The 24,028-nt window shown below is 37.9% G+C and overlaps 2 protein-coding genes across 3 annotated transcripts in view; one reads left to right on the top strand and one right to left on the bottom strand.

Moving 5' to 3' along the window:
• Positions 1-18,492, top strand: part of pik3ca (phosphatidylinositol-4,5-bisphosphate 3-kinase catalytic subunit alpha) — a 29,224-nt gene extending 10,732 nt beyond the window's left edge. Inside the window, exons 3-26 of the mRNA XM_011474185.3 lie at positions 1,738-1,844; positions 1,989-2,157; positions 2,425-2,551; positions 2,803-3,012; positions 3,133-3,227; positions 3,449-3,604; positions 3,779-4,024; positions 4,617-4,702; positions 5,286-5,391; positions 7,683-7,835; positions 8,010-8,144; positions 9,627-9,751; positions 9,935-10,016; positions 10,351-10,515; positions 10,980-11,083; positions 11,165-11,336; positions 11,547-11,653; positions 12,892-13,013; positions 13,140-13,218; positions 13,301-13,471; positions 13,601-13,718; positions 14,048-14,199; positions 15,072-15,234; positions 15,321-18,492. Of these exons, the coding sequence (XP_011472487.1) occupies positions 1,789-1,844; positions 1,989-2,157; positions 2,425-2,551; positions 2,803-3,012; positions 3,133-3,227; positions 3,449-3,604; positions 3,779-4,024; positions 4,617-4,702; positions 5,286-5,391; positions 7,683-7,835; positions 8,010-8,144; positions 9,627-9,751; positions 9,935-10,016; positions 10,351-10,515; positions 10,980-11,083; positions 11,165-11,336; positions 11,547-11,653; positions 12,892-13,013; positions 13,140-13,218; positions 13,301-13,471; positions 13,601-13,718; positions 14,048-14,199; positions 15,072-15,234; positions 15,321-15,428 (3,207 nt within the window). The 5' untranslated portion in view covers positions 1,738-1,788 and the 3' untranslated portion in view covers positions 15,429-18,492. The remainder of the gene's footprint in view (positions 1-1,737; positions 1,845-1,988; positions 2,158-2,424; positions 2,552-2,802; positions 3,013-3,132; positions 3,228-3,448; positions 3,605-3,778; positions 4,025-4,616; positions 4,703-5,285; positions 5,392-7,682; positions 7,836-8,009; positions 8,145-9,626; positions 9,752-9,934; positions 10,017-10,350; positions 10,516-10,979; positions 11,084-11,164; positions 11,337-11,546; positions 11,654-12,891; positions 13,014-13,139; positions 13,219-13,300; positions 13,472-13,600; positions 13,719-14,047; positions 14,200-15,071; positions 15,235-15,320) is intronic.
• Positions 18,493-18,697: 205 nt separating this feature from the next.
• LOC101173293 (kininogen-1) lies at positions 18,698-23,002 on the bottom strand. 2 transcript variants are annotated; one of them, XM_023954360.1, is made up of 9 exons: positions 22,847-23,002; positions 22,588-22,683; positions 21,783-21,929; positions 21,261-21,380; positions 21,078-21,159; positions 19,657-19,826; positions 19,465-19,575; positions 19,282-19,377; positions 18,698-19,182 (listed from the first exon to the last, which is right to left on the bottom strand). In XM_023954360.1, exons 2-9 carry the CDS (start codon positions 22,651-22,653, stop codon positions 18,883-18,885), a joined length of 1,092 nt encoding a protein of 363 aa, XP_023810128.1. In that variant the 5' UTR covers positions 22,654-22,683; positions 22,847-23,002; the 3' UTR covers positions 18,698-18,882. The 2 variants fall into 2 exon arrangements, with proteins under 2 accessions (XP_023810128.1, XP_023810129.1); XM_023954361.1 differs by having other exon boundaries at positions 22,588-22,678; positions 22,847-22,972.
• Between the last annotated feature and the right edge of the window lie 1,026 nt (positions 23,003-24,028).

A 24,028-nucleotide genomic window follows, 5' to 3' on the forward strand; every position in this document is an offset into this window, starting at 1 on the left:
GTAATAATTGATGTTATTTCCGCTTGATCCACAGCAGTGAAGCAGTCTAATGTTACAGAGGTTTCTATGGATGCCTCCATTTCTACCGCTTCAGCCTGTTCTGGGCTGATAGTAGGAATAACTTGATTTAACTTATGTCTAATATTTGAGATTTTACTATCGAAAAATGTAAGAAAATCATCAGAGCTGAGAGAAACAGGAACATGTGGTTCTACTGAGCTCTGACTGCGAGTTAATTTAGCTATAGTGCTAAAAAGAAATCTTGGATTGTTTCCATTCTCTGATATTAAGGTTGAATAGTACTGGCTTCTAGCTCTACGCAGAGCTTTTTTATAATTTAATAGGCTATGTTTCCAGATATCCAGAGACTGCTCTGAACCGGAGCGGCGCCATTCTCTTTCCAACTTACGGGTTTCTCGTTTAAGAGAACGAGTTTCAGCGTTAAACCACGGTGCTACTCGGTTTTGTCTGACGAACTTAGGTTTCAAGGGGGCAACAACATCGAGTGTACTCCTGAGGGCTTGTAAGGCATCATTAACAAAGTGGTCATTTATACTAGGACTGATACTATGGGAGCTGGTCTCAGAGTATTTTCTCAGAATATCACTAAGTAATGGCTGAACTGTGTGTTTAAACTCAGACACAGAACGGTCAGTTAAGGTTCTTCTAAGTTGTTTCTTATTCACTGGGGCAGAAGGATGTTCCAGTGTAAGCTGGAAGGTAATCATAGAGTGATCAGAAAGGATGGGGTTAAGAGGAAGGACACTCAGCTGGTTGATCTCTATCCCATGGGTTAGAACAAGGTCCAGGGTGTGCTTCTACTGACGTCATCGCACCGCCTCCCACTGGAAATGCTAAGTCGAACTGAATTATGCGACACATTTCGCAGGGTGGATGTTAAAATGAAAATGCAGTACCCTCTTTGCATTTTAGTTTTAATTATGACACAGAATAAGCGGTTTTTAAGAAGAAATGAAAAAGCATTTTAAAGCATTGATTTTTCATTTTATTTTTGAGTCATTTGATGCAGTTACATTTTGAAAATGAAAAAGCATTTCTGTTAATCCATTTCAATTGTCAAGTTAGACATTTGTAAATGAATTTTGCTACACATTTACCACAGTACTTTTTGAAAATGAAATGTCAAATACCATTTTCTTTATCATTTTAATTAAGTGACAGAATAAGCGGTGTTAAAGTAGAAAAGGAAAAAGCATTTCTGGTATTGACTTTTACTTTTAATTATGCTACACAAATGTTTCCATACTACAATGCCACTGTGCAATAATAATATTCCAACAATCCTACAATAATTTTACAATGTATGCTACTTTTTTAATTACACTTTTCTGTATTCCTGTTAAAACTGAATATTGTCCTCTGCAGTCTTGGTGTATTAGTAGTTGTGTTTGGGTGAAATTGATAGAACACTCTCGTTCTATTTAACCTGACAACTGCAGCTAAGTTAAAACCTCATTAGGTGAGCTGTAAAGTAGGCCTGGTAATTATTCAACCAGTTATGCCATACTGGGCAAAACCCAGTCTTACTATAAAGCTTTTATTAGAAAACCTCCCAACATTTATGCTGTAATGTTGATGTTCCCATCAGTGTTTAGAACTGATCTAACAGGGAAACATTCTTTAATGAACAATTCTCACTTCAGATGATTTTACTCAGCAACAGGATTTTTTACCTGCTGGAGGAGTGAGGGCCTGCTCTGTGTTGCTGTTTTTCAGGCTGTGATCTGCAGCTTCACTGTGTAACTGAGCTGGGGGACTGAGGGGAAGATGCCACCCAGGCCATCTTCAGGGGAGCTGTGGGGCCTCCACTTGATGCCCCCCAGGTACAACACAAATGCAAAACACATCTTCAGATGAAAATACAAAAAGAAACGTCCAGGGCTAAGCTTTTGTTGTGTCCAAAATTTCCAAACCAAACCATATTAGAAGAGTTTCATGAAAATAGCAGAGTTGTGGTTTGTCTGCAGGATCCTGGTGGACTGCCTTCTGCCCAATGGGATGATTCTGACCCTGGAGTGTCTCCGTGAGGCCACACTTATCACCATCAAGCACGAGCTGTTCAAGGAGGCCAGAAAATATCCACTCCATCACCTCTTACAGGAGGAGACTTGCTATATCTTTGTTAGTGTGACACAGGTGATAAACTTGAGCTAACCTTTAATTTAATAAAGAAAACGCCCTTAAGACCTTATCCTTATAAAAACAAAAATTTGAAAGGCACTGCCTTTTTTTTTTGGTTTTGTAATTTTTGAAAACACAGTTTATCACATCTTAAGGGAATCATGTTTTATACCCTTCCTAAATCTATTTTTTAAATTTCTAGTGCCAGGAACAATCAGTCACATAAATAAAATATACTGGATTGACAACATCCTGTGTTTGTGTTTTTTTTTTTTTAAATAGGAGGCAGAGCGGGAGGAATTCTACGATGAGACCCGCAGGTTGTGTGACCTCCGACTCTTCCAGCCGTTCCTCAAAGTCATTGAACCAGTTGGCAACAGAGAAGAGAAAATACTCAATAGGGAGATTGGTAAGATGCTCTTCTCATTTTCCTTTCAAAATATTGCTTGTCTTGCAGCAATGCACACATTTTTTTTCAGGTATTCTATAATATCTCAGGTTTTGCTCCAATAATGTAGCTTTCAGTATTAAACCATCTGAATAACTACTGCGATTAGATGAGGCCCAATTGATCCAACGTTTTAGGCTGCTGCAATAATAATTAAAAACAAAAAAAATAAATGTGTAAGTTAACTTGGGTCCCTCTGTGTTTTTTGACAGGGTTTGCCATCGGTATGCCTGTTTGTGAGTTTGATCTTGTAAAGGATTTCGAAGTTCAGGACTTTAGAAGAAACATCCTCAATGTATGTAAAGATGCTGTGGAGCTGAGAGACGCCAACGGCCCCCACAGCAGAGCGCTATACGTTTACCCACCCAATGTGGAGTCATCACAGGATCTTCCCAAACACATCTATAGCAAACTTGACAAAGGTAGGCAGGAAATAAGAAAACATTGCAATGGTAATAATTGGAAATAAACAATGTGAAGTACTTTAGGCTGGGTGACTGGCTGGTTTATTTACTTCTTTTTCTTCTGCTTGTGATCTGCAGGTCAGATAATTGTTGTGATATGGGTGATCGTATCCCCAAACAATGACAAACAAAAGTATACATTGAAGATCAACCACGATTGTGTGCCTGAACAGGTTTGGTCAACAATTGTTTTGTACAAATATAATTTGTGGCATCATCTAAAAATTTAAAGTAAAAAAAAAAAAGCATCAAATTTGAATGTTAAGTTTTATGAACGTTAATTAAGCAGAGAATTAAAAAAGCTTTCAAAGTCTAGTTCTTTAACAATCATAGTGATTGGTGTAAATAGAAAACAGTGAAGTCAGCTGTTTGTGTGTTTTCTGTGTTTATGAAGGTGATTGCGGAGGCCATTCGTAAGAAGACGCGCAGCATGCTGCTGTCTCCAGAGCAGCTAAAGATGTGCGTCCAAGAATATCAGGGAAAATACATCCTCAAAGTCTGCGGCTGTGATGAGTACCTGCTGGAAAAGTACCCCATCAGTCAGTATAAGGTAAAGAGGTCTGCCACGATGGCTTAAAAGAATGAAGTCAGAGATGAATGAGAGTTCCAGTTTAGTCTAAAGTATGCTGTTTATACTATTCTTGATGGTCAAGAAAAGGTTGCATCTTCATGAGTTTTCTGTGGCACTTTTATACCAACTCTTCATCTCTGTGTCTCCCTCTAGTATATCCGTAGTTGCATCATGTTGGGCAGGTTGCCCAATCTGATGCTAATGGCTAAAGACAGCCTGTACAGCCAATTGCCTACAGACAGCTTCGTCATGCCGTCATACTGTCGACGCATCTCCACGGCAACGTCGTATATGAACGGCGAGGCTGCTCCAAAGTCGCTGTGGACCATCAGCGGAGGTCTCAGGATAAGAATCCTTTGTGCCACCTACGTAAATGTAAATATACGGGACATAGACAAGGTGAGACCAGCCATGTTTTGCGAAAAAAAGATTCTAGTCTTGGTCACACAAAAAAAAAAAATCTTTAATTTTTAGTTTCCCTTTAATTGTTCTAAATGACATAAGGTTGAAATGAATGGAAACAACATGGAAAACCTTAAGTACTTAAATTTGAGTAAAAATTAAGTATTGATTTTAGTTTTACTATCTTTGAAGGATTATCTACCATAAGAGCAATCTCTGGTTAATTTGTTTTTTGTAAAATTGTTTTGTTTTGAAAGAGTACAAGCCCAATATTTTTTCAGACGCCCACAGTATCCCATCTTCCTACTTCCTTACTTCCTGTTGAAACAAATAGTCATTGTTGAGGCCCCATGTGAACAGCTCAACCAAAGGAAGGCTGTTGTGTTTTTCAAGCTGGTTTGCCGTTTGAAATTTTATTGTAAATGTGAAAAAACTGCCAGGCTGCACCAGATATTTATTGATGTAGTAGTGTTTTTTTTTTTTTTAGATTCTAATAAAAATGTTAAGAAATTGTTTCTTAAAACCACTTATTTTGTCGTTGTTCTTGTAACAAATCTTTTAATTAAAACTCTTGCTTTTTTGCTTATAGATATATGTGAGGACGGGGATTTATCATGGAGGTGAACAAATGTGTGATAATGTCAACACACAGAGAGTACCATGCTCCAATCCCAGGTAACTTTACAATGCAGTTAAAAAAAAGAACATTCTTTTTATTTATTTATTAGACTTAAAATGCAAAAAAAACAATAAATTAAAGACGAGAAATAAACAAAAACTGTAGCAAACAGATCAAAATAACACTGATTCACATTTACGTAATAGCTTTTTTGAAAACTTATTAACAAAAGGCTTCCTGAGAAAGGAGGGGCAATGACAGCTCAGTACTTGAAGGTAACAGAAAGCTGATGTATTGCATTTCTAACGGATCTTCTTAGTTGTCACTTAAGCTTGAGATGCAAAATAAGCTTTTACATGTAAAGTACAGTCCTGTTTTTTTAGAAGGGCAATAATGAAACATTTAGATTCTCAGTGAGTCATTTTTAAGTACATGCTGATCTGATCAACTCAGCCAAAGTTAAAACTTTAAAGACTTACAGTGTTTCAAACATGTACATTAATGTTGAAGAGAAGTTGGAGTTCCTGAGCGGGCCTCAAAGAATTGCATATTTTCTTCATTTAAGCTTCTTTTAAAACGATGTTGGAGTACTGTGTTTTATCTGATACGTGAGCTTTTTAACTTGTCTTCTTTGTCCAGGTGGAATGAGTGGCTCAACTATGACATGTACATCCTAGACATCCCTCGAGCAGCGCGACTCTGTCTCTCCATCTGCTCTGTGAAGGGCAGGAAGGGAGCTAAAGAGGTAGGGGGGTGGGAACACATCAGCTCTGCTAACACTCAACAACCTACTGGCAGCAAACTATTGGAGTAAATATTGTGATGTATTAGTTACAAAGGGGAGTAAACCACCAAATGTGAACTTCAAAAAGATGACGCTGGAGCTGTTCTGCATCCTTCAAACCAATGTTGGGATCTGATCCTAAAGAACAAAAAAGAGAGTTCTCTTAAAATATGTTTTATCATTAACTTCTCCTAAAGAAAGTGGAATAAGCCATGGAGGAAATGTCAGATTTATTTAAAAAAACAAACCTTTTTTTCTCTCCAGGTTTTATAAAATATAAACACCAGTGCAAATCTTACAAGCCTTGTGGCTTCACTTTGAAACTAATAAAAATGTTTATTGTCAAACAAAAACTTTCATATGGAATATTGTTTGAACAATGATGCAGCTTTTTCTTTAGCTGAAGAAAGTGTTGTAATGTTATCGGCTACGGACAATGTTTCATTTAAAATGTGCTCAGAAACACGCACATTGGAATATTTCCTGTTGCTGCAACCAACGCAAACAGTTATAGAAAATATTATCTTATTCAAAAATTTGCCATGCCTGTCAGTAGCTGTTAACTCTGATAGCATCACCACCCTTCTTGAGGGTGGTGATGCTATCAGAGTCTGAGGTGAATGAGAGCTGTGGTGTCACTTTTGGCTCTGTTTAATTACTAATCAGTCATGGGAACTTGGGTGACAGAGCCATGAACGGAGGGAGACACGTTCAGCTGGAGGGGCTTTTTTGTATTCATGCTAGTAGATGTTTGCCAAATGGACGACTTCTTTTAGAAAAGGGACAATTGTTTTCTTTCCAATCTATATACAAAAATAAAGAGTCTCAATAAGTCTCATTTTCAATTGGGCTGGTGGTTGAAACTAACACTCAGAGAAGATAAGCTCTTCATGTGGGTCTTCAATCACAATCTGCTGGAAGGGCTTGGATGTGTGTTTGTACATTGTATGTATGTGTGTGAAGGTGAATTGTATCAATGAATGCCAGACATGGATATTGTAACGGACACCTGCGGTGAGTCCCGACTCTTGCTGCGTGATGCTAGGTTGACGTTAGGCTAGCGGATGCTCTTTCACGGCCTAACTGAATTAAAGATAAACAGGTGTATTTGGTCTGTCTTTTTTTTCCCCTCTTGTCACCTGCTCCTGGTCAGCAGCCTACTTTTGCAAAGTTGGCTCTCTTTTGAGGGTTCACACCGATGTAGTGACGGAACTTCAACAAATCTTGGTAGAAGAACCATATTAAGAAAATTATGCTGCATTTCTGAGTATATCTTTATTCAAAATCATGTAAATCCGGAGCCAAAAATGAAGTTGGAAAAAAGCGTATTTGTGACATAGAAAATACAATGGGCGGGCCACAAGCTCTCTGCTCTGCTCCATTCTGATGCATCCACTTGTGGACGACTAAATCCATGTACGTCTTCAGTTTCCTTGTCTGACCTGTTTTCTGGCTCTTAACTGTACGGCTGGGTAGCTCCGATATTTATCACCATTTTTGTTTGGTTGGGGGGGCTGACATGAGTAAAAAATAATAATTAAATCGTTCCCAAGAATTAGGATTTCGTTACAACGAAAAAGTATTTAGTTCCCAGGAAATGATATTTTGTTCCAGTGAAATAGTAATTAATTCCTATGGAATAATTACATTAATCCTTCAAAATATTAATTTGTTCAAACAAATAAGTATTTAAAATTCTAAAAAAGCTCACGCTTCAGACATTCCCCGCGGCTTCAGCAGGTTAAGAAAATTGATGCAAACTGTCTACCTGTGCAGAGTTGTTGGTCAAGTGACTTATTCAATTTGAAAAAAAGTGTTTCCATTTCGATACCCAGCTAAATGTATTTTATTTAAACCAGTTGTTATTTACAGTAAATATGTAACTGGAAGTATTTAAGTTTATTTCCAAGTAAATATACGGGGTGTGTTAAAGGTCACAATTGTTTCGAGGGAACAAATTACGTACTATTTGTTGGAACAAATTAGTAATTTTTTTGAACCCATGCCAGGTCCCTGGCTCTGTAGCTGTAAGCTAACGGGAGAGCATGTAAACAGAGAGCTCTGAATGAACTACTGTTGCTCTGCAGAGACTGTCCTTGAAAACAACACAATTGGTTTTTGCCTAAAAATGGCATAATTATAATAAAAAGACCACTGGGAAAGCTTTTACAATAGATCAAAAGATTTTCGGAGTGGCTCTTTAAGTCTCAGTGATTCACATTGTTTGTTGTTGTGTTCATTTTGTTTACTAGGAGCACTGTCCTTTGGCCTGGGGCAACATCAACCTGTTTGATTACAATCACACTCTGGTGGCAAATAAAATGGCCCTGAACCTCTGGCCTGTCCCTCATGGACTGGAAGACCTTCTCAATCCCATTGGGGTTACAGGATCCAACCCCAACAAGGTATTAATATTATGATTTAGATTAAGAACTTGCATTTATTTATATTAAGAACAAGGTAAACCTATAATGACTCAAAAATATTCTTTTTCTTTCTTAAATAATGAAAGGTTTGACTGGACTTCTGCTGGGCTTTTTGTTCATGTAATCTAAGGGTATTTCCTTTGTGTGGTTCAGGAAACGCCATGTCTGGAGCTGGAGTTTGAGCACTTCAGCAGTCCGGTAAAATATCCAGATATGAATGCGGTGGAGGAGCATGCAAACTGGACCATCTCCAGGGAACTGGGGTTTAACTACAACACCTCAGGACAGGTAGAGAAACATCATCATTAGATCACGAAAACCCCCTTTAGTGAAAGAACTCCTTTTTAACTGCTAAAATTGTTAACATTAATTTTCTGATTCGTGGGATTGTTTGTGTAAGACAGATGGTTTGAAGTTATTTATAAATCATAAAATCTATAAGTGGTTTCAGAGATATGTTTTAAGATGCAATTTATCTCATTACATAGAATGCTTTTAGCTAAATCTGCTCAAGTAATTCCTCTCTGAGCCAGGAGGTATGAGCAGGGCTCTCCCCACACTCTCACATGAATAACTTAACACATCATCTCATGCTATTCACAACCTCTCACATGGTGCCGGGTAAGCACAGATATTTGGAGGTTGCATAACACCCACGCTCATGTAATTACAGATAGTGGTTTTTGGGTGATAGAGTGACAAAGACACTTAACGTTGTGAGGGCGCAGGAGAGGCCGTTTCTCTGTTTTCCTTGCTCAGCGATTGGATTCTGTTCAAAGTGTGAGACAGGAATACCCCACGACTCATAATAGTTTATTTGTACAGATTTACAATTTATTTTAAATGGGTTTATAAATAATTTAATATTATTAGGGTTTTTTTCATGTTTTCTTCTGCCAGATGAAATAAGGACTAATGAGTGTTTTCTTTTAAGTTCGTTTTTTTCCTTTTAATAAAAGCAAGGTTATCGTTTATGTACAATTTTATAGCTTCTACTCTAATGTAAATGCAGATTGAGGATTTCAGTTAAATGTGTAGAACTGAAGTAGTTGTTAAGAGCGTTGAAATGGACTTTGAAGTGCTTGAGCAGTGCTTGAATTTGACTTGAGGAACAGTTTATGAACCTATAAATGAGTTACTCTGCACACTGGAATTATGACTCCTTAGCTCCAGTGTAAGTTACTGTCTTTAGTTATTCATGATGGTGTAGAAGATGCAATGTCTTATCAGATTTCCAGATGACATTTGGTGCGAGATCCATGACGTCTGCAGCGTTAATGTGATTGAGCCGGAGGATGTTTTACCATGTGGGAAGATGTGAATGCTATTGAAGGATGTGCTGAGCAATTCATGGAATTCATCAGTCACGTAGATGACTCAGTGTGCACTTTTAAGTGGGATGACAGCTTGTTTTGTGGCTTTATTTTAACTAGGAAAGCACTTATTCATTCATAAATTTGGATGAGCCTCGTATCATTCAGCCACACATCAGATGTGTTCTTGTGGAAGCGGTCTGTTCAGCTGCAGACTTTGTTTGTGGCCTACCAAACGTATTCAAAAAAGTAGATCAGAGGAATAATGCTGCATCACGTGGGATAAACGTTCTCCTTGATGACTGATTTTCTCCTAACCTTCTATTGTGGTTCTTTTAGAGATCTCAAAGCAAACGTATCTACAGATTGGTGAGGTCTGGTTCTATGTAGGTGTGGAATGTTACGGGTTTAAAAAGGCGGTATCTCTGTGTTTTTTTGTCGTTTTTTTGGGTTTCAGAGTAATCGTGTGGCCAGAGATCACGCCCTGACAGACAGTGACTCTGAACAACTGAAGCAGCTGAGTAACAGGGACCCTCTGTCAGAAATAACTGAGCAGGAGAAAGACTTCCTCTGGAGACACAGGTAGTCAAACATGACACCCCTATCAATGTTGTTTCTGTGGTAAATGTCTTTTCTTTATGTTTTTTTATAGGGTCGTTTACATTTATGTTTACAAAATATGTTAAGTCGAGCATAATTAAACCCCCTTAGACTGCAACTGAGAGGCCTGATGGTGCTTACACTCCCTTTTTCCTTCTCGGTCAGGCACTATTGCATGAACATCCCTGAGATCCTTCCCAAGATCCTTCTTGCTGTCAAATGGAACTCCAGAGATGAAGTAGCACAGGTACTCTCATTTTGCACAAACCACTTCATTGGAAAAGCTTCGGCTTTCAGGTGATAAATGGGCGTGTCACTTTGAGTAGGAGAAAACGTTACAGACCAACAGCTAAAAACAAATTTGATGTGCAGCACAAACAAACGAGAAACCAACCAGACCTGACACCAGGATCAGTTTTTCTATTTTAGTTTTTCATTTCTCAGTTGTGCAAAACAAAAAAGTAAAATGGAAACGTGTGTATAATATAATGTATAATGTATAATGTATAATTTCCTCGCTGCTTTTTAGTGCTTTTCTGTAATATTATCCATATATTTTTATCATTTTTTGTATTTTCCAGATGTACTGTTTGCTGAAAGAGTGGCCATCTATCCGTCCTGAGCAGGCCATGGAGCTGTTGGATTGTAACTACCCAGACCCCATGGTCAGGCACTTTGCTGTACGCTGCCTTGACAAATTCCTGGCGGATGATAAACTGTCCCAGTACCTCATCCAGCTTGTACAGGTACTTCCCAGATGTATTTTAGCATATTGATTATCGATGTTTTAAATTTTAGAATTGGTTTTGAAGACTGAGTTCTTTAGTTATTTGTTTCTCAAACACTGACATCTTTTGTACGTCTTTTTTTTTTTTTTTTTGTACGTCAAAAAGACGTCACACACTACCACCTGATGACGACTATGATGAAAGCGGAAGTAAATCCACCGAAACATGTTAGCTATGTTGACAAACACAAACAATTTCACACGTTTCTGAGAAAAAATAACTAAAGAACTCAGTTAAATTTGTAGACACAATGAACTTTATTGAATTGTTTTGAAGACTTTCATTTTTCCTCTTCATCTCCAGGCTGAAATGCTGCTAGTGTTTACCGTTGAAATTGGGATTAGAGGCTACATTTTAATGCATTTTTTAGACACAAAGTGTGAAGAAGCTCTTATTTGCTGGATTGTTTTCCTCCACATTAGGTTTTGAAATACGAGCAGTATCTTGACAATCCACTGGCCCGCTTCCTCCTCAAAAAAGCTCTGACCAATCAGAGGATAGGGCATTTCTTCTTTTGGCATCTCAAGTGAGTAATGTTCTTCCCCTTCTCAGACGGCTAAAATCTCTTCTTTCATCTGCATTCATCCCTGTTTTCTGCTCCTTACAGGTCAGAAATGCACAATAAAACTGTGAGCCAGCGGTTTGGGCTGCTGTTGGAGGCTTACTGCAGGGCTTGTGGGATGTACCTCAAGCACTTGAGCCGGCAGGTAGAAGCAATGGAGAAACTCATCAACCTCACTGATATTCTCAAGCAAGAAAAGAAGGATGAGACACAAAAGGTAAAGAACATTTTTCTCTCTTATTACTGATATTATAAATGTATTAGTACATTTCAGTTTTTAGCTCATTCTGCAACTGGATCCCATTGTTTTTAAAGTGAAAAGTTGCTCTCAATGTGTAAAATGTCAATCTTGTCTGTGTTGCTTTGGGTGCAGATGCACATGTATGCACAGATACTGTTATTTTCCTCTTTGTGTGTCTTTTTAAAGGTCCAAATGCGGTTTCTTGTGGAGCAGATGAAGAGACCCGACTACATGGATGCCCTGCAGAACTTCACCTCTCCTCTCAACCCTGCACACCAACTGGGAAACCTGAGGTCAGAAGCAACTTAAAAAAGAGCTTCAAGCTGCTAAATAACCTGAATCGGTTTAAAAGGAAACCCATTCTTCCTTTTTTTTTATATATTATGTAAAGAAATCTTTGAATGTGTCAATAAAATCCTTCTTGCAAGCTTTAGTATGTAAGACCTCTGATGAAAACATAACAGCTTCCTATTTTCAGAATGAGCATCAACATTAATATTTTTTTAAGAAATTCTTCTAAAGTGGTTTTTAGGAAATTCCTAATGGAAAAATCCGATGAATGTGTTTGTTATTAAGCATCACTGTATTCAAAGGGTAATGTAGCCTATATAAAGAGAGTGCATGCTCATGGAAAAGTAAAGTTAATTAAAAGAATGTGTTACAGTGAAAGAATAAATGATTTGGACGCTTCATTCAAGTGGAGACGTGAATGTGACTGGTAGTTTGGTAGTGTTTCTATTCAAAACAAAAATCCCTGGTAAATCCCAGGTAAACTGTGCTTTATTAGCACGCCTGCTAAATGAAAAACACTTTCAGTTCAGAAAAAGATGTTTTTCGGCTCGGAATCTTTACCAGAATCTTTTTTTTTACTTTTAGGAGTTTTATTTTTTAGTAAAAACTAGAGCTTTTGAATAAGACGGTTACTGAAATTCCTGGGAAACCCCCTTTTTATTTTTGTCAATCCCAAAGAAATATTTAGGGAAAGAACAAAGACATTTAAGGTAATCGAGTTGTGTTACAATGCGTGATCTTCATTTCACTTATTTTATAAATTAAAATATCTACAGTAGCAGATACAATTTAAACATTGTCTTCCCCCAGACGTGCACAGTTAGTCTTTTGGTCTCCTGTTGGAACAAAAACGATGTAAAAAGCTTGTTGAAAGGGTTTTAGGACCAAACATTTTTTTAGGTATAATGTTTGCATAGGACGACAGTGGATCAGGTAAAGCTGTCAATGTTTTTGTTTATAGCAGGACATTGAACTCTTAGTTGGACCTGAGTGGTCAGGTTAGCTCGATTCTGGTGTGGAATCGTCTCGGTTAATGTGAGAGAACGGGAAAAACATAAATAAATAATTTCCTTCATAAAATACATTTTGTAAATAAAGTTTCTTTCACTGACCAATAATTCTTTTAAGACTTTGAATCTGCATTGTGTAGCATACATCGCTTCTGAACATAAGCTGTCAAACTTGGAAAATGGGACTTCATGTGAACTCCTGGCTGAGGTTTCTCTTTTTTTGCCCACAGGTTAGAGGACTGCAGGATTATGTCATCTGCAAAGAGGCCGCTGTGGCTGAACTGGGAGAACCCGGACATCATGTCAGAGATGCTTTTTCAGAACAACGAGATCATTTTCAAAAATGGAGATGGTAATCACAACCTAATTAATCATGTTGGTTCTTTGGTTTAAATACTTTTTTACAAGTTTGGTCATTTCATAGAATCAAGCTTTTGTTATTTTCTCATTCCTGTTGTTTTTTCTGCTTGTTTTGCAGACTTGCGTCAGGATATGCTGACATTGCAGATCATTAAAATAATGGAGAACATTTGGCAGAATCAGGGACTGGATCTGCGGTACCTCTCTCGGGTCTTCCGTCTCTTCAACTCATTTCTTTCTGCGCTGCCTCGGCCTCACTACATCCTCTTTGTCCCTCAGGATGCTGCCCTATGGCTGTCTGTCGTTAGGAGACTGCGTGGGGCTCATCGAGGTGGTCCGTAGTTCCCACACCATCATGCAGATTCAGTGTAAAGGAGGCTTGAAGGGAGCCTTACAGTTCAACTCCAACACTCTGCATCAGTGGCTCAAGGACAAAAACAGGGGAGAGATGTGAGTTTGAGGAAAAAGTAAAATAAAAGCCTATTTAGTTGTGTATCAATCTGTGTGTGTTAAAAGTCCCATCTTCTTGATCCAGATTTAGTGGTATCAGATTCTTTTCATCTTTTCTTGTGTCTGCAGGTATGACATGGCTGTGGATCTGTTCACCAGGTCCTGTGCTGGCTACTGTGTAGCTACATTCATCCTGGGGATTGGAGATCGCCACAACAGCAACATTATGGTTAAAGATGACGGACAGGTGAGCGTGCATGAGTCTGTTACTTTTATACTTGTGCTTAATGATGTTGAAAAAATTAGGTTTTTCGGGATCTTTGAGTAAAATTGAAGTCACTTTTTCTTCAGCCCATGAATCTATTTTTTGCCAATCCTTGTGGCATTTCCTTTTTTTTCAATAAAATGTTTTAGTTCAGTAACTTTTTGATGACAGGAGGTTGTCAAGTGCCATATGAACCCAACAGCTGTTGGCATTTTTGACCTAAATATGATAAATTTCGGGTCTCGAACATGTTCAGTTTTGTCACGTGTGCATTTTCTCTTTGTTTATTAATTTGCTGTTTTCCGCTCCAGCTGTTTCATATAGATTTCGGGCATTTCCTGGATCATAAGAAGAAGAAATTTGGCTACAAAAGAGAACGGGTACCTTTCGTGCTGACGCAGGACTTCCTCATTGTCATCAGTAAAGGATCACAGGAATGCACAAAAACCAAAGAGTTCGAAAGGTTCCAAAACTTTGTCCTGTTGTTCATTTTTCTCTCCTTATATTTTCATCCTTCTCTGGTTTCAGAGTAATTTTTATTCTTCGGACAACTCTGAGGAAAAGTAGTCCGATCAGATGTTTTTTGAAGCGATCTTTTTGTCCGAAAGTACAGCAGAAAGCAAAATGGTGACAAATATTTTAGTGTTGTTCAGAACTGTACAGAGACATTCCTCGTTTATAGCTGGAGTTTCGTTCTTAAAATGACCTGCGACAGCTGAAATCTAAGTATTTTTTACAGTTTTTAGAGATGTTTTGAGGCAGTAAAAGCCCTCACAACACATTTTTTCACTTTTCTTTCCTGTTTAAACTCTCAAAGTTCAAGCCTTCATATAAAAATAAGTCCAATACTATAGAATGGAACCAAAGACCTGATTGCAGTTGAAGGTTTATGTAAATTTGTTTAACTGAACACCTTCTGAACAGGAGAAATGGAGATTGATTGACAAGGTCAGCAGCCAATCAGAACACAGAACATAATACGCTGTTAATAACAAAACAAAGAAAAACATGTGAAATTACATTAAAAACAGTGAGACTGTGAATCGTGAACCGTGTTAAAGCGGAGAACACTGTTTGGAATCTGTATGATGTCTATATGTCCAAGATGAACATTGTATACACATTTTTGGGCTTTCAATTTTAGAGTTGTGTTCATATTCAACACTATTATGTAAGTAAATGCCAGTATTTTATAGATGAACTAGTCGTAAGTGACTTTTTCTTCTGTCCTTGTGTTTCCAAACTACTAAATGAAGCAGTGTGTCGTTTTTCTTACGATTTTTCTTCCATAACTTAGTCTCAGGAAGGTTTTTTCTTGTCACCATCTTCCTCCAGGTTCCAGGAGATGTGCTACAAAGCTTACCTAGCCATCCGCCAACATGCCAACCTCTTCATCAACCTGTTCTCCATGATGCTGGGCTCCGGGATGCCTGAGCTGCAGTCCTTTGACGACATCGCGTACATCCGAAAAACGCTGGCGCTCGAGAAAGGCGAGCAGGTGAGCAGACATTTCACTGGCAACCAAAGCCTTCGATCGTTTGAAACGTCTCCAGATCAACTCAAGAGACTCTTCCAATGTTGCAGGAAGCATTGGACTACTTTATGAAACAGATGAACGATGCTCACCATGGAGGGTGGACCACCAAGATGGACTGGATATTCCACACAATTAGACAGCATGCACTCAACTGATACCTCACCCACAAACCAGTCCCACCGTGGAGTATTATTACACCGAAGCAGCAAACTCTTCCAAGAAGTTCATTTCTGCATGACAGCAGACTAGCAAGCAGTCTACCAATGAGGGAACTGTTTTTATACACGTATATATTTCTTTTTTGAAGCACCTTTTTTTTTGTTCAGTCAAATGTGGTTCCATTTTTTTTTGTATTTTAAATACACGTTTGTCTGCTTTCTGGTGTGTGCACTGGTCTCAGATTGAGTAAGGGTCTTCATGAGAGCAGTGTGATGTTTGCATATCATGTTGCCGTGCATCATCCTGTTTTTGTTGTTGTTGTTTTTTTCATCCATCAGAGCGATTTGACAAAATCCAGGGTCACGTCATCCCTCGCTCTGCTGCTCTCAGAAGAAAAGCCCAGGTTTCACAGCGCAGCTTAAGAAGCTGCATCTGCCAATGTATCAATGTAGCCACAACGTAAGTCCAACTTACTTCCCTCCTCGGCCATAAGAGTGCTGCACTTTGGTTCGTCATCGCTAGAAAGGTAGCGGCCACAAGCACCTTTTTTTTTGTTCTATTCTTTTTTGTTGGCGTGTAAGTGACAATTTGTCGTTTTCCACTACAGCAGAAGTGTAGTGGAATCGTTTAGATCGTCTTCCATCGTTTTGGATGTATCAACTCGTTTATGGAAATCAGAAACATCTAACAAAGTTAGACTCTAACCAGAATTTTTAGGGGTTTATTGTGTTTTTCTTTTTTTACTTTTATTTATTTATGTACAGTGTTTAGTTTCCAAACCCAACCCTAACATTATCAACAGTATGTGTAGAGACATGTCTTATTTTTGGATTATTTCCAGCTTCCTGTGCAGCTGCCAACCTTATTCCTCATTATCACATCATCAGCCTAATCCTGCTGATTCCTTTTTTTATTTGTGCTCTCAGTCACTTTATTGTAATATTTATTTTGGCCTCGTGAATAGTTAATTTTTTGTTATTATGATATGGTTGCTGCCCCATTTTTATCACTTTTTTTTTGGCAAGTTAAAAAAAAATCCTATTTTATATGTAACTGGGTTTATAATTAGTTTCTTTTTCTGTTAGCAATTGGATGCTCAGGGGAATGTCTCGTCTTCCTCTTTATTTAAATGCCTTTGAATCACTGAAAAACTGCACAATGTTGCACAATGTTAAACCCAAAAACCTGGCACTAGTTTAAGAAAAGAAACCCTTTAAAGGGAAACTGTCTAATTTGACTCAGATTACCAAAAAAAAAAAATATTGAACTAAACCTCGTCTTTTGCATATATTGACTCTTAAGCTGTGATATCGTGTTAGAAGATGGAAATCATCCAAATTATTACAAGGGGGGAACAAAAGGGAATTTTGACCTAAAATAGAAGTATTTTTGTATGTTTTTGCTTCATAACAGATTTAAAAAATACTATTTGTGAAGTTTAGTTTGGGATGCAGCTCTTTAATAAGGAAAACTCTAGTGAAGCTGTTATCGTAGTATTTGAATGGGAATGTCTCCAAGTAGACATCCACAGGAGCTCAGTGAATATAAAGACATTCGGATCAACATGATCATTACATCAACATGAATGATCAGCCAGTTGAACTGATTGTGGTGTTGGGCCGAAGCTGCATCAGTGGCATGAATGTATTTCATTAGAAGGGTGGAGACGACGTGCGCTCAGACGCTGAGAGCTCTTTCCTCTCTCTGATCCTATTTTTGGTGCATCAGAAAAAAAGATCATACTCTAAGGGGTTAGAAAAAAAGTGTTGGTCTAATCCTTTTTTTACTTTAAAGCCTAGTATGCATGTTTGTAAAACGGCCTCACCTGTAGGAAGACTCCATATTGAAGAAACGTCGAGCAGGTCGTTGGTCTGACCTTTTGTTTGTCTCTGCTATGAATGATGGGTAAAAATCCACCTGTACATACTAAAGGTTGCGTGTGCCATACGAACTCTTCTGCACGGGCTGCAGGCTTTCATTGGCAGGTCCCAGTGACTCCGGCAGCTGTGTCGTCTTTAGATGTTCCGACTCCCCCCTCCTGACGACAGGCGTGTGCCAAAAAAACAAAAAAAACAGTTTATAGAGAAACAAACCTCTCTGATGGGTCGTTTTACTTGAAATTTTGTGACTCTAAATCCCCTCTGTATTTAGGTAGCTGTATTTGGTGGGGGGGGGGGGGGGGGGGGGGTTGTTTAGTATTTTTTGTGAGTGTGTGTGTGTTGTGGAGTGTGTGTGAGCCACAGTGGGTGTATGTCCGATTCCAGTGGTGATTGTTTTTTGCATTTTTTGCGCTGCAGTCCATTATTTTAGAATAAAGACTCCATTAAGATAGTGCTTTATAACAATGAGGTGACAAGAAAGCTTTTTTTGTTTCATTGATCCAACAGATCCTTCAATCCAAGCACGTCTGTGTACATTTGTTGTTGGTGCCCGTCTTTGTTGCTGAATCAACTGAGGTTTTTTTTTTCTCTCTCTCTCTTTATGGTAAAAAACTCAGTGCAATATTCCTGCTGTTTTTCCCAACAGCTGCCTGAAAATCAGTTCTTCAGAACCTACAGCTGCAGGTTTTTTATTCATTTTTTTCTACTAACTTTATTGATTAAGACATGGATAAAGAAAAATCCGCCTGGGTTTAAAGGTAAAACATGGTGGATAAAGACAAATTCCCTCATGGATTTATGTTCACTATGCATCACTATGATATTTCCTAAAATGTTCCATATTGTCAGTATACAATTCTGTATGATGGGCCAATGAATTGTTTCTCTCAATCCTACCTGCATGAGATGGATAAAAAACAAAACAAAAAAAACAATATTCCTCTGGCTACATTCAGTTTTTGATATATTTTTTAAGGCACCTGTGAAAATGTTGCTAAATGAATGCCTTAAGTTTGTTTCCTGTAGTTTCTAGGACAAGTTTACTCTAACTTGAAGTAACCTGCCTTTTTTATTTATGAATGTTTCTCTTTTTTGCTAAGTTGCCAGAGTTCGGGTTTGAACCCTGACTGACTGGTCATCTGAGTGTTCTGTGACGATGTACAAATAAATTTGTTAAACATTCACTTCTTCCTGTGTTTGCTCTTGTGCTTTAAAGGTGTTGTACTTTCCTCTAAAAGGGACTTTTTAGGACTTTGGTTTTCTGCTAAATATAGAGTATTTGTTATTTTACAGTAATCAAGCCCAACAGTTTAAAATGTTTTATCTATTTTTCTATAGTAAGGGAATGTTTAAGTGTATTGTACTTAAAAATAAAAGAACACAACAACATTTACTTGAGTTTAATGTTAGAAAACGAATGTTATTTTTATGAGTGTTTTGCTGTTCATTTCTTTCTTTGTTCTAGAGCTTTCTGAATAGTCACTTCCACCACTTTCTTAAACGATTATCTGCGTTCAGCAATCTTTGACGTTAATATTACTGGAAAGAGAAAACACCATATTTAATCTCTTCAAGACAAAGACAAATCTGGTGAGAGCAGGTCTGTGTCACTTAAAGCTCCCTCTACTGGTGGTTTTTGGGCCTTTGGACGACCAAAGTGACGCTGCCGTTTGATTGGCTTCCAGGGCTTAGAAGGGCATTGGTAGGGGTTGCTGGGTTCAGCCAGGCCTATCTCCTCCTCAGATGACTCTTTGGTTGCAGCCGTGGTGGCGGTCGGCCGTGTTGTCGATGGTGATGCAGTGGAGGGAACTTTGTGCAGGAACTTCCTGAGAGGAGACCAGCCGGGTGGACGACGTCTTTGGAATGTCGACTTTGAAAAAAATGTGAAAGAAAATAAAGCAGAATGATAAACTCATTATAAAAATGAAACTGACCCAAAATTTGGGGATTTTCTTTTTCATGCTCTCACCCCAGGCAGTGGTCCATCTTCACAGACTATTTGGACTTGTGGAGCTTCTAATCTCCATGGTGCTAAATCCACCGTGGCGTTACAGTTAACAAAGCCCTGTAAGTGCACGAAAACGTTTGAGAACCACCATCTGTTCCAAAAATATATATAAAAGGTCAGATCTTAATTAAAAGGGACTTTTACTGGTTTCTCCTCATTAGGGGCACAAACTTCATTGAGCTCTTCATGGTCAGCTTTGGCGCATGTGGTGTTCTTCAAATCAAATCTCAGTCGGAACCGGAAACCTGCGATCACCTTTGGATACACAAACGCACACCTTTCAGAGGTCAGATGAACCTTGGTGGTCGTGTCCTCACTTCCTGTGAGCCAGCCTACCTGTCTGGTGGCGTGGCCGATTTGATTGAGCGTGTAGAGGTGGGAGGAGTCAGACATGGAGTTGTACTTGGAGATGGAGGCAGCGAAGGGAACCTTGAGGTCTTCCGAATTCTCATCGACGTCTTCAGGACACCCCAAACAGGGAGCTCTTTCTGGAAAGATTAAGTCACCTGAAGAAAGAGGAAAATGGACATTTTTAGCCGTCACGGATGGAAGACAGAAATGCATTCATTGTATGAATGCAATCTTGAAAACTATAATTTACTGAAGACATTTTTAGTGGTTTTAGATTATCAAAATATTACATAAAAGTACCTAAATTGCTCTCACAAATATTAGTGCAGTTCAATAAAAACATCCTAGTTTTTAGAAAAAGGGAACTTGTATCAGCATTTTAATAGTTAATTTTAAATAAAGTAACTTTTTTTAATTTTCACTAAGTATTCAAGTTTTTATAGAAATTAAATCTTTTTTTTAAAAAATACTCTTGTTCACAGTGCTATCTCACTAAAGAAATCATCATAAATGGCTTTTGTGTAGTTTTCACTGTCAAACACCTAGACATTCTGTTTCTTTTTCCCAGAGGCAGTCAACAATGCTTAAATCAGCAGGAAAAAGAAGTCCAAATGGAGCCTCAAAAGTAGCAGAACTCTTTTAAGAACAGTGTTTACTATCCACCCACGCTGAAGCTGATAAGGAGAAAACAGTTTAAAGTCTACTCGATGCCAATGCCCTCTTGAGTGATAAGTTAATATTGTGCTTTTCATGATTTCATGTCAATATATTGCTCAATCTTTTTTCTCACTGTTTTTTAATTGAAAAAATAAGTTTTTCTCATAGGAAAGGAGAAGAAAACCAAAATAATGACTATATCTGCAAGAAAACCATGCGTATGTAACAAGCACTTTAAAAAATATATTTTTTAGTTGGTATCAAAATAAATGGTTTGATTTGATTTATTTGTATTTTTCAAGCACTGATTGTAGTCAATACAACAAAATCACACAGATTTATCACGCATTGCCGAACAAATGAAATGCATTGACAAAAAAAAAAAAGAAAAATTTACGTAAATGTACGAAGAAAATGAATGTGCAATTGCTTATAATCATAGAGATTTTTGCTTTGAAACATACACATTAGTGGTCACGTTAGTGTAAGTAAAGTCAAGTAGTTAGATTTATTGCTTGAAAAGGAGAAGAAACAAGCAAGCTTAAATATTCCCACCCCTATAGAGTCATTTAATTTCTTATTTTTGCATAGTTGTCATAATCCAGTCTTCAAGACAGTGCCTTAGGGACTACAGGCATTTAAAAATGTTCACCATTAATGTAACTAAAAACTTGTGTATGTTTAATTTTCTCCTGCTTTTTACAACTTTTCTTCAAAATAACTTTGTTAAAGTAATTGTGTTCACTTACCAAAGTGACAATACACATGTTTGATGAATGTTCTTGTCTCTGTGACATGGGCTGTGGCGTTGCATGAAAAAGGCTTCTGTGGCTGTATTAAAAAAAAAAAAATATATATATATATATATATTTAAATAAAGTTCATCAGCTTTGTTTGTTGGGATGTTTAGACGCTTGTTTTAGGTTTGTTACCTTCCCTCCATGTTTCAGATGGTCGCACTCTGTCCACGGTTGGGAGGATCCTGCCGGACAGTTGCTCCTCCTGCTGGTGAACTCCACATAGTACCCTCCAGGGTCTGAGTCGTTCTGTATCTGCGGTTACACAAACCACACAGAAACACAGGCGCCAGAAGCCAAAGGTCAAAGAGTCGAACAGTGTTTTTCCAAGAATTTCTCAATTCTCCTTCCAGAGTTTTTCCAGGATGGAATCGTGCTTAAAATATGAGGAACGTTGAATAAACATCAAAGAAACGACAACATTTTGGAGCTGCTATGTCACGTTGGACACCCCAGAACAACATAAGAACACATACGTTTGTTTTCTCCTGTAGTACAGTATATTAAATATTTATAACAATTTATTGATTTGATGCATTTGGTAAATTTATTTCTTTAAATAGATGCTTCCAAACGGTTCAGCAGCTGAGGAAACCTTACCAGCATCTAAAATAGCATTGATTTAATTAATATGCATTATTTTTGTGGCCCTTGTACCTTGTTGGCAAACAGGATCTGAAACAGAACCAGCTTGTAACCAGAGCTCAGCTTCTCGTTAAAGCTGTCCAAAGCGCCGTAGACGGACTTCTCCACAGTGGGGTCGTTACAGGCCGCCAGGGTGCCCAGCATGGGCGGCTCTGTGTCCTGGACAAGGGCAGAAAAGACAGACAGCTCACTAACATCTTCCAATTACATCATTTATTTAACTGTTATCTTCTAACTGTAATCATTCCCTTAGAAAATTACAGCAAACCCCCCGAAACTATGAAAATACAAGCTTGGACTAAACTGTGTCTACATGTGCTGTAGTGGAGAATAAATAATTATTTCATCTGGATAACTTTGGCTGTTGTGGTAATTTCCACTTCTCTTATACTCCAATACTTCTTAAAATAAACTGTTTATGTAGTTTAGGCATCAAACAAATGGGTTATCTCTGAATATTTGGCTCTTAATCTGGTTTTATTTTGTTAAGTGAATTTTTAATTAGCCAGGAGAATATAGTCTTGGTTTAGGGATGATCTTGAAGGCGGCTCTTTCCAAACTGTTGGGCATTTTATTTTTGTTTTAAAAAGCGTAAATTCATATTTTTTTTGTGCACGTTTTGGATTTTTGGATTGTTTAAAACCTGTTAAATGTCTCTAAACCTGTTAAATTGTTGTCTAAACCTAAAACAATAAATTAGTTTTGATATTTTTAAAAGACAATAAAGTTTCTACTGCTCCATCTACAATCAATTTATTCTTTATTTGTTGGTAAAATGTTTTAGAAGGCAACTGTTTGATTGTTTTTTTTTACTTACCTGTGCAAACACAGAATTGTGGAGGCACAGCAGGCCAAGTAAACACCACCCCGCTACTCTCCTCATCCTCTTGTCTGAAAAATCTTTGCTTCTGTTCTAAAAAGAAAAAAAAAATCATTATAGTCACCAATCAAATGCATTTTTCTGCAGAAAATATCCTCCCTACTCCAAAAACTGTCCTATAATAATTGGCTTTTTAAATTTTTTTTTATCTATTAAAATTTTGGAAAGGCCAAAAATATCATAAGCTGCAGCTCACCGTTTGTAAAGATGAAGGTCTGGTGCAGATACTGGTTGGCCTTTAAAGGAAAGACTCTCCTCTCCTCTGCGCTTTGTGGTGGACGACTGTGTGAGCGTCTCCTGAAGCAGTGGGTGGGAGTCATGAGGAGGAGGATGACACAGAGGGATTCAAACACAGAGGACAGGGGGCACACAGGACACACAGGCAAATGTTTGCCCCCCCCCCCCCCCCACACACACACACACACGCACACACATTTGTTGACTCAGTCAGAATCAGAAGCCGGGTGAGCATGAAGATCCGTTTTTGTAATGTTTCCAATGTACTGCCATGTTAAAGAGTGTGTTTTAACACATGCATGAAGTTAGATGGCAAAAGCTGGAGGAAGTCATGCTGAGAATTTGGGTCTGGTGGTTGTTTTGAGAGTACTTTGCTCTGACGACCTTTAACCTCACCTCCTCTGATTTCCTCACAGTCAAACAAACTGGAATGTACTCAAATGGCAAACTGCATTTGCCTGGATGATTCCAGCTCACTGCTGTTTGTGTGTCAGACGTAAGCACAGATGTTTCAAGTTCCATTTGGATTCTGTGTATTTTTTATTTTTAGACAATCAAGTTTGTCTCAAGGCACCAAATTAGTTAAAAATAATTTTTATTTTAAAAAGTTAACCTTTAAAAGTTGAACTTTTTCTCAGTATCCAGTTTATCCAGAATGAGGACAACCCTCCATACTGAGCTTGCAAGGTTGACAATTTAGAGGAAAACTCCCCTCTAAACATAAGATCTCTAAAAGAACTTAAAGCAGAACTAGACTGAATGATTTTTGTGCAAAAGTATCAAATGCAACAACTCAAAAGAGGTGGGGTTATATATATCCTCTTCTTCCGACACCTTTTCAAGCAGCAAATCCAACTCTACTTGCCTTTAGTTATCTTTTTTTTTTTAATCTAATGTGACCTCTGTAGGTATTGTATACATTACTGCAAGAATCTCTATTTATGATTTTGAGGACGGTATCCTCTTCCCACATCTTTGATCACTTTCTTTATTTTTTAATCAATGCATTTTGTTATTTCGGTAATGAGTTTGATATATCTGTGGGAAATAAAATGCTTTAAATAAACCAATAAATCAAAACAAATCAAGATGGGAAAACTAATAATCCATTAAAAAATCTGCTTCACAACAAAAACTTGTC

The sequence above is a fragment of the Oryzias latipes genome, chromosome 4, assembly GCF_002234675.1.
Source record: "Oryzias latipes chromosome 4, ASM223467v1".
Classification (NCBI taxonomy): domain Eukaryota; kingdom Metazoa; phylum Chordata; class Actinopteri; order Beloniformes; family Adrianichthyidae; genus Oryzias; species Oryzias latipes.

Bases quoted from the DNA above. Each gene is read 5' to 3' on its own strand.
- LOC101173293 (XM_023954360.1), bottom strand. From the start codon at position 22,653: ATGAGGAGAGTAGCGGGGTGGTGTTTACTTGGCCTGCTGTGCCTCCAC. The intron at 19,827-21,077 runs GTAAGTGAACAC...CTCTTTCTTCAG, and splicing joins ACATGTGTATTGTCACTTTG to GTGACTTAATCTTTCCAGAA. The intron at 19,378-19,464 runs GTAAAAGTCCCT...GTGCACTTACAG, and splicing joins CCCCTAATGAGGAGAAACCA to GGCTTTGTTAACTGTAACGC.